Source organism: Oncorhynchus gorbuscha, linkage group LG23 (assembly GCF_021184085.1).
Source record: "Oncorhynchus gorbuscha isolate QuinsamMale2020 ecotype Even-year linkage group LG23, OgorEven_v1.0, whole genome shotgun sequence".
In the NCBI taxonomy this organism is placed as follows: domain Eukaryota; kingdom Metazoa; phylum Chordata; class Actinopteri; order Salmoniformes; family Salmonidae; genus Oncorhynchus; species Oncorhynchus gorbuscha.
Window position 1 is genome coordinate 33643111 of NC_060195.1, and position 9958 is coordinate 33653068.

The 9958-nt window shown below is 47.3% G+C and overlaps 1 protein-coding gene across 1 annotated transcript in view; it reads right to left on the minus strand.

The window, feature by feature from the left end:
* Positions 1-852: 852 nt before the first annotated feature.
* Positions 853-9958, minus strand: part of LOC124010410 (protocadherin alpha-C2-like) — a 15074-nt gene continuing 5968 nt past the window's right edge. Inside the window, exon 2 of the mRNA XM_046322818.1 lies at positions 853-983. Coding sequence (XP_046178774.1) covers positions 945-983 — 39 coding nt within the window. The 3' untranslated portion in view covers positions 853-944. The remainder of the gene's footprint in view (positions 984-9958) is intronic.

Sequence of the window (9958 nt, forward strand, 5' to 3'; positions counted from 1 at the left end):
TCGACATGACCTCTGACCCCTCCTCAGACCAGCAGTCTTTGATGTCAGAAGGGTGTCTTTGTCATTGCACCTTCATCAGAGAGGTGTCATAATTGTGACTTCATCAGAGAGGTGTCATAATTGTGACTTCATCATAGTGGCTAACAGTATTCTTTGTAATGACACTCGTTATGAAAAGTGAAAAATAAAAATAACTGAATAAACAGTGATGGTAGAGTGACACTGTGAGTCACTTCAAATATCCCGGACCACATCTAACATTTCCTAACAAAGCAGTTACATTGAAATCTCCATGCACATGAAGGAAAGGGCTGATATACGTACATATACAGTATTGATAAAGAAGGGCTCACTCTTTGCTGTTTGATAAATGGACTGATGAAAGTATTGTAAATTCCTTTTTAGGATATACTGGTTTGTTTGATTCTACATTTACACACGTGTGCTCTGACCGAACAAGGACAAATACTTAAGTAAAAACCTAACATCCAAGGTCTTTCCTTTTGTAAAGGGGGTACAGTCTTTGAAGGAAATTCCACATTCCTATGTCTGTCTCTGTATATTCATAGTGGCTGTTTTGACCCCTGCATTCTGTCTCTCTAGTGTATGTTCTCTTCACTGTGGTTAGTTGAAACGTGTGGGGCCCTCAGTGATGGGCCATAGCCATGCAGAACCATGTGTGTTGAATGGACGTTGAAGTTGATTGGGGCTAGTGTGTGCTTATAGAGAGATCATGGCTGGGGGATAGGGGGGCAGGGGGCCATCAGAGTGTCCTTTAGGTCCTTGGGATGACAGTCATTGTTTGGCAAAGGTGTAGGTGAAGTGTCACTAGGGGGCCTGGTCGCAGGGGAGGGGGCTGAGTAGGGTAAGGACGGGGGTTCCTTTCATCAGTGGACGCGGGGTTCCTTCTGATGTAAATCTGGTGGACCAATGGGGATGGGGCCTTATGAGGAACTGCTGCCGCTGCCGGTGGTGGTGGACCCCTGAGAATGAGAGAAGAGGATTAGACAAAGGTGGGAGGGATCTGGGACAATCACAGCCTTGTGATTGGCCAGACTATGACACGTCTCATGCAGCCGAGGTCTGTCAGTCTGACAAGTCATCAGGCAGAATGACAGAGTGGAGGATTCTGGTGGTGGTGGGGCTATCGATGTACACCATGCTCCAAGATTACGTGAGGGAGAGAGTGGTTGCTAAGTAACTGGGTGATACATTTCATTTTCTGTCCCTCTGCACAAAGAATTAGGTCAGGCATCATCGCAGTGAAGAACGAATTCTACATCATTGTGTTATTGTGAACTCATCAAAAGTCAGTCAAACAATCAAACAGTCAATCATTCACACCACAAACAGTACAGTCCAATCCACCAAACAAACAGTCTAAGATACAGTAGAACATGTCCCTGATCTGCATTAGTGATGGGAGTGAAGGACATGAACACATATTAATATTACATGCAGAGGACAGTATAGTTCTGTTTAGGGTTGCAGAAATCCAGGAACTTTCCCAAAATCCCCTGTCTTTCCAGAATCCCAGGTTGGAAGATTACCTGAATCAGAGGGAAAAGCAGGAAATCCATCATCTTCCAACCAGGATTACTGGAAAACCTAGGGGATTTGGGGATCGTTCTGCTACATGCTAACATGTATGTCAGCCTGGGTTGTAATGTGTCTGTGGTGGTTGCAGGGAGGGCCTGGGAGGGCCGGAGTAGGATGCTGTGAGATGCATCAGTCAGGGATCAGTTGTGGTGTGCAAGAGAGGGCCGGACAATTGTCAGATTTCAGTTTTTTTTTGTCTGTCATTCTGCGCCCCCGGGGCCAGATGCAGGGTTGAGTGCTCAGTAACTGGTTGCAATCAGGAGTTACACACAGGTGTGTGCCCTAAACAAAAAGAAATTGCAGGAGAGAGGGCATACCGTCATCCATCCCCTCTTTAATCTGGATTACAACTAAAGCCAGAGTTTCTGCCAAATAGATCACAGATTATTATTATTATCAGCAGCATTATGATTATCACAACGTCTCTGTCTGATGTCCTCTGAGGTCAATCAATGCCATTAGTTTGTTTCCCTGATAGGAAACCGTCCAAAGGTCACTGTCCCGCCAGAGAAGAAAAACCAAATGTACTTTAGAGTTAGGAAACTAGGGCAGCAGAATCTAGATATCAGCATTATAATAATAACATTGCTACAGGATATCATTATGTAGTCAGAGCTGAGACAGGCTCAATAGGATAAGGATATTATAATATATTTAGAGCTGAGACAGGCCCAATAGGAGGAGGATATTATTATGTAGTCAGAGCTGAGACAGGCCCAATAGGAGGAGGATATTATAATGTAGTCAGAGCTGAGACAGGCCCAATAGGAGGAGAATATCATTATGTAGTCAGAGCTGAGACAGGCCCAATAGGAGGAGGATATTATAATGTAGTTAGAGCTGAGACAGGCCCAATAGGAGGAGGATATTATTATGTAGTCAGAGCTGAGACAGGCCCAATAGAGCTGAGGACAATAGTCAGAGCTGAGACAGGCCCAATTATCATTATGTAGTCAGAGCTGAGACAGGCCCAATAGGAGGAGGAATATCATTATGTAGTAGAGCTGAGACAGGCCCAATAGGAGGAGAATATCATTATGTAGTCAGAGCTGAGACAGGCCCAATAGGAGGAGAATATCATTATGTAGTCAGAGCTGAGACAGGCCCAATAGGAGGAGAATATCATTATGTCAGTCCCAATAGGAGGAATATCTGTATTCAGAGCTGAGACAGCCCAATAGGAGGAGAATATCATTATGTAGTCAGAGCTGAGACAGGCCCAATAGGAGGAGAATATCATTATGTAGTCAGAGCTGAGACAGGCCCAATAGGAGTGGAGGCCCAATAGAATATCATTATGTAGTCAGAGCTGAGACAGGCCCAATAGGAGGAGAATATCATTATGTATTCAAAGCTGAGACAGGCCCAATAGGAGGAGAATATCATTATGTATTCAGAGCTGAGACAGGCCCAATAGGAGGAGAATATCATTATGTAGTCAGAGCTGAGACAGGCCCAATAGGAGGAGGATATCATTATGTTGTCAGAGCTGAGACAGGCCCAATAGGGAGGAGAATATCATTATGTAGTCAGAGCTGAGACAGGCCCAATAGGAGGAGAATACCACAGGCAGTCAGGAGCTGAGACAGGCCCAATAGGAGGAGAATCATTATGTAGTCAGAGCTGAGACAGGCCCAATAGGGAGGAGAATATCATTATGTAGTCAGAGCTGAGACAGGCCCAATAGGAGGAGGATATCATTATGTAGTCAGAGCTGAGACAGGCCCAATAGGAGGAGGATAGGAGGAGAGAGACAGGCCCAATAGAGGAGAATATCATTATGTAGTCAGAGCTGAGACAGGCCCAGAGGAGGAGAATATCATTATGTAGTCAGAGCTGAGACAGGCCCAATAGGAGGAGAATATCATTATGTAGTCAGAGCTGAGACAGGCCCAATAGGAGGAGGATATCATTATGTTGTCAGAGCTGAGACAGGCCCAATAGGAGGAGAATATCATTATGTAGTCAGAGCTGAGACAGGCCCAATAGGAGGAGAATATCATTATGTAGTCAGAGCTGAGACAGGCCCAATAGGAGGAGAATATCATTATGTAGTCAGAGCTGAGACAGGCCCAATAGGAGGAGGATATTATAATGTAGTCAGAGCTGAGACAGGCCCAATAGAGGGAGAATATCATTATGTAGTCAGAGCTGAGACAGGCCCAATAGGAGGAGAATATCATTATGTAGTCAGAGCTGAGACAGGCCCAATAGGAGGAGAATATCATTATGTAGTCAGAGCTGAGACAGGCCCAATAGGAGGAGAATATCATTATGTAGTCAGAGCTGAGACAGGCCCAATAGGAGGAGAATATCATTATGTAGTCAGAGCTGAGACAGGCCCAATAGGAGGAGAATATCATTATGTAGTCAGAGCTGAGACAGGCCCAATAGGAGGAGAAATATCATTATGTAGTCAGAGCTGAGACAGGCCCAATAGGAGGAGAATATCATTATGTAGTCAGAGCTGAGACAGGCCCAATAGGAGGAGAATATCATTATGTAGTAGGAGCTGAGACAGGCCCAATAGGAGGAGAATATCATTATGTAGTCAGAGCTGAGACAGGCCCAATAGGAGGAGAATATCATTATGTAGTCAGAGCTGGAGACAGGCCCACAGGGAGGAGAATATCATTATGTAGTCAGAGCTGAGACAGGCCCAATAGGAGGAGAATATCATTATGTAGTCAGAGCTGAGACAGGCCCAATAGGAGGAGAATATCATTATGTAGTCAGAGCTGAGACAGGCCTGGCAATAGGAGGAGAATATCATTATGTAGTCAGAGCTGAGACAGGCCCAATAGGAGGAGAATATCATTATGTAGTAGGAGCTGAGACAGGCCCAATAGGAGGAGAATATCATTATGTAGTCAGAGCTGAGACAGGCCCAATAGGAGGAGAATATCATTATGTAGTAGGAGCTGAGACAGGCCCAATAGGAGGAGAATATCATTATGTAGTCAGAGCTGAGACAGGCCCAATAGGAGGAGAATATCATTATGTAGTCAGAGCTGAGACAGGCCCAATAGGGAGGAGAATATCATTATGTAGTCAGAGCTGAGACAGGCCCAATAGGAGGAGAATATCATTATGTAGTCAGAGCTGAGACAGGCCCAATAGGAGGAGGATATTATAGTTAGAGCTGATTATCATTATGTAGTTAGAGCTGAGACAGGCCCAATAGGAGGAGAATATCATTATGTAGTTAGAGCTGAGACAGGCCCAATAGGAGGAGAATATCATTATGTAGTTAGAGCTGAGACAGGCCCAATAGGAGGAGAATATCATTATGTAGTTAGAGCTGAGACAGGCCCAATAGGAGGAGATATTATTATGAGGAGGAGGATAAGTCAGAGCTGAGACAGGCCCAATAGGAGGAGGATATTATTATGTAGTTAGAGCTGAGACAGGCCCAATAGGAGGATATTATTATGTAGTTAGAGCTGAGACAGGCCCAATAGGAGGAGAATATTATAATGTAGTTAGAGCTGAGACAGGCCCAATAGGAGGAGGATATTATTATGTAGTTAGAGCTGAGACAGGCCCAATAGGGAGGAGATATTATTATGTAGTTAGAGCTGAGACATAGGGAGGAGGATATTATTATGTAGTCAGAGCTGAGACAGGCCCAATAGGAGGAGAATATTATTATGTAGTTAGAGCTGAGACAGGCCCAATAGGAGGAGGATATTATAATGTAGTCAGAGCTGAGACAGGCCCAATAGGAGGAGGATATTATAATGTAGTTGAGACAGGGCCCAATAGGAGGAGGATATTATTATGTAGTCAGAGCTGAGACAGGCCCAATAGGAGGAGGATATTATTATGTAGTTAGAGCTGAGACAGGCCCAATAGGGAGGAGGATATTATTATGTAGTTAGAGCTGAGACAGGCCCAATAGGAGGAGGATATTATTATGTAGTCAGAGCTGAGACAGGTGTCATGTTTTGTCTTATATCATCTTGTCATTTTGCTTTTCCTTCTGTTCGTTTCCCCCTGCTGGTCTTATTAGGTTCGTTCCCTTTTTCTATCCCTCTCTCTCCCCTCCCTCTCTCTCCTCTCTCTATCGTCTTCCTGCTCCCAGCTGTTCCTATTCCCCTAATCATCATTTAGTCTTCCCACACCTGTTCCCGATCCTTTCCCTGATTAGAGTCCCTATTTATTCCTTTGTGTTCCGTTCCTGTCCCGTCGGTTCCTTGTTTTGTATTCACCATGCTGCATTGTGTTTCGCCCTGTCCTGGGGTCGTGTTTTTGCCTTCATCAGATGCTGCGTGTGAGCAGTGTCTCTGTCTACTACGGCCTGCGCCTACCCGAAGCGCACCTGCAGTCTGTGGCCGCTTCTCTTGTCATTCCCCTACAGTGGACTTGAATAAACTCTGTTTCTGTTAAGTCGCTTTTGGGTCCTCTATCACCTGCATGACAGAAGGAACCGACCAAGTAATGGACCCAGCGACTTCAGACGCTCGTTACACTGCCGTCGAGATCCAAGGAGCCATGCTCGGCAGACACGAGCAGGAATTGTCTGCTGCTCGCCATGCCGTGGAGAACCTGGCCGCTCAGGTTTCCGACCTCTCTGGACAGTTCCAGAGTCTACGTCTCGTGCCACCTGTTACTTCCTGGCCTGCCGAGCCTCCAGAACCTAGGGTTAATAACCCACCTTGCTACTCCGGGCAGCCCACTGAGTGCCGCTCCTTTCTCACGCAGTGTGAGATTGTGTTCTCTCTCCAACCCAACACATACTCTAGAGAGAGAGCTCGGGTTGCTTACGTCATTTCACTCCTTACTGGCCGGGCTCGAGAATGGGGCACAGCTATCTGGGAGGCAAGGGCTGATTGCTCTAACAAGTTCCAGAACTTTAAAGAGGAGATGATTCGGGTTTTTGACCGTTCAGTTTTTGGTAGGGAGGCTTCTAGGGCCCTGGCTTCCTTATGCCAAGGTGAACGGTCCATAACGGATTATTCTATTGAGTTTCGCACTCTTGCTGCCTCTAGTGAGTGGAACGAGCCGGCGCTGCTCGCTCGTTTTCTGGAGGGACTCCACGCAGTGGTTAAGGATGAGATTCTCTCCCGGGAGGTTCCTTCAGATGTGGACTCTTTGATTGCTCTCGCCATCCGCATAGAACGACGGGTAGATCTTCGTCACCGGGCTCGTGGAAGAGAGCTCGCATCAACGGTGTTTCCCTGCTCCGCATCGCAACCATCTCCCTCCTCTGGCTTTGAGACTGAGCCCATGCAGCTGGGAGGGATTCGCATCTCGACTAAGGAGAGGGAACGGAGGATCACCAACCGCCTGTGCCTCTATTGCGGAGTTGCTGGACATTTTGTTAATTCATGTCCAGTAAGAGGCCAGAGCCCATCAGTAAGCGGAGGGCTACTGGTGAGCGCTACTACTCTGGTCTCTTCATCTAGATCTTGTACTACTATGTCGGTCCATCTACGCTGGACCGGTTCGGGTGCTACATGCAGTGCCTTGATTGACTCTGGGGCTGAGGGTTGTTTCATGGACGAAGCATGGGTTCGGAAACATAACATTCCTTTCAGACCGTTAGACAAGCCTACGCCCATGTTTGCCTTAGATGGTAGTCATCTTCCCAGTATCAGATTTGAGACACTACCTTTAACCCTCACAGTATCTGGTAACCACAGTGAGACTATTTCTTTTTGATTTTCCGTTCACCGTTTACACCTGTTGTTTTGGGTCATCCCTGGCTAGTATGTCATAATCCTTCTATTAATTGGTCTAGTAATTCTATCCTATCCTGGAACGTTTCTTGTCATGTGAAGTGTTTAATGTCTGCCATCCCTCCCGTTTCTTCTGTCCCTACTTCCCAGGAGGAACCTGGCGATTTGACAGGAGTGCCGGAGGAATATCATGATCTGCGCACGGTCTTCAGTCGGTCCCGAGCCAACTCCCTTCCTCCTCACCGGTCGTATGATTGTAGTATTGATCTCCTTCCGGGGACCACTCCTCCTCGAGGTAGACTATACTCTCTGTCGGCTCCCGAACGTAAGGCTCTCGAGGATTATTTGTCTGTGTCTCTTGACGCCGGTACCATAGTGCCTTCTTCTTCTCCGGCCGGGGCGGGGTTCTTTTTGTTAAGAAGAAGGACGGTACTCTGCGCCCCTGCGTGGATTATCGAGGGCTGAATGACATAACGGTTAAGAATCGTTATCCGCTTCCCCTTATGTCATCAGCCTTCGAGATTCTGCAGGGAGCCAGGTGCTTTACTAAGTTGGACCTTCGTAACGCTTACCATCTCGTGCGCATCAGAGAGGGGGACGAGTGGAAAACGGCGTTTAACACTCCGTTAGGGCATTTTGAGTACCGGGTTCTGCCGTTCGGTCTCGCCAATGCGCCAGCTGTTTTTCAGGCATTAGTTAATGATGTTCTGAGAGACATGCTGAACATTTTTGTTTTTGTCTATCTTGACGATATCCTGATTTTTTCTCCGTCACTCGAGATTCATGTTCAGCACGTTCGACGTGTTCTACAGCGCCTTTTAGAGAATTGTCTCTACGTAAAGGCTGAGAAGTGCTCTTTTCATGTCTCCTCCGTTACTTTTCTCGGTTCCGTTATTTCCGCTGAAGGCATTCAGATGGATTCCGCTAAGGTCCAAGCTGTCAGTGATTGGCCCGTTCCAAGGTCACGTGTCGAGTTGCAGCGCTTTTTAGGTTTCGCTAATTTCTATCGGCGTTTCATTCGTAATTTCGGTCAAGTTGCTGCCCCTCTCACAGCTCTTACTTCTGTCAAGACGTGTTTTAAGTGGTCCGGTTCCGCCCAGGGAGCTTTTGATCTTCTAAAAGAACGTTTTACGTCCGCTCCTATCCTCGTTACTCCTGACGTCACTAGACAATTCATTGTCGAGGTTGACGCTTCAGAGGTAGGCGTGGGAGCCATTCTATCCCAGCGCTTCCAGTCTGACGATAAGGTTCATCCTTGCGCTTATTCTTCTCATCGCCTGTCGCCATCTGAGCGCAACTATGATGTGGGTAACCGTGAACTGCTCGCCATCCGCTTAGCCCTAGGCGAATGGCGACAGTGGTTGGAGGGGGCGACCGTTCCTTTTGTCGTTTGGACAGACCATAAGAACCTTGAGTACATCCGTTCTGCCAAACGACTTAATGCCCGTCAAGCTCGTTGGGCGTTGTTTTTCGCTCGTTTCGAGTTTGTGATTTCTTACCGTCCGGGTAGCAAGAACACCAAGCCTGATGCCTTATCCCGTCTGTTTAGTTCTTCTGTGGCTTCTACTGATCTCGAGGGGATTCTTCCTTATGGGCGTGTTGTCGGGTTGACAGTCTGGGGAATTGAAAGACAGGTTAAGCAAGCACTCACGCACACTGCGTCGCCGCGCGCTTGTCCTAGTAACCTCCTTTTCGTTCCTGTTTCCACTCGTCTGGCTGTTCTTCAGTGGGCTCACTCTGCCAAGTTAGCTGGTCATCCCGGTGTTCGAGGCACTCTTGCGTCTATTCGCCAGCGCTTTTGGTGGCCGACTCAGGAGCGTGACATGCGCCGTTTCGTGGCTGCGTGTTCAGACTGCGCGCAGAAGAAGTCTGGTAATTTTTTTCTGCTTCTGCTCCTGGTCTTGCTGGGTCTCAGTCTGTTCCCTGCCATCGCATCTCTCCTGTTCTTGTTCCTGCCCTTGCTGTGTCTCAGTCTGTCCCTAGTTCTCATTTTTTTTTTAGAGTAGTACCCTAGTTTCCCTTTTTATCGTTTTTCGTTACGGTCCTGAGGAGAGGAGTTGGGTTCTTTCTCGGGGCGTGCTGGACCGTTTGATCTATGATTTCCTCCGTTGCCGCCAGTGTTCCTTCCTCGAGAGCGCCAGGAGGCGCTCGGTGAGTGGGGGGTACTGTCATGTTTTGTCTTATATCATCTTGTCATTTTGCTTTTCCTTCTGTTCGTTTCCCCCTGCTGGTCTTATTAGGTTCGTTCCCTTTTTCTATCCCTCTCTCTCCCCCTCCCTCTCTCTCCTCTCTCTATCGTTCCTGCTCCCAGCTGTTCCTATTCCCCTAATCATCATTTAGTCTTCCCACACCTGTTCCCGATCCTTTCCCCTGATTAGAGTCCCTATTTATTCCTTTGTGTTCCGTTCCTGTCCCGTCGGTTCCTTGTTTTGCATTCACCATGCTGTGATTGTGTTTCGCCCTGTCCTGTCGTGTTTTTGCCTTCATCAGATGCTGCGTGTGAGCAGGTGTCTCTGTCTACTACGGCCTGCGCCTACCCGAAGCGACCTGCAGTCTGTGGCCGCTTCTCTTGTCATTCCCCTCTACAGACTAGAGGATTTCTGTTATTCCCTGTTTGGACTTGAATAAACTCTGTTTCTGTTAAGTCGCTTTTGGGTCCTCTATCACCTGCATGACAA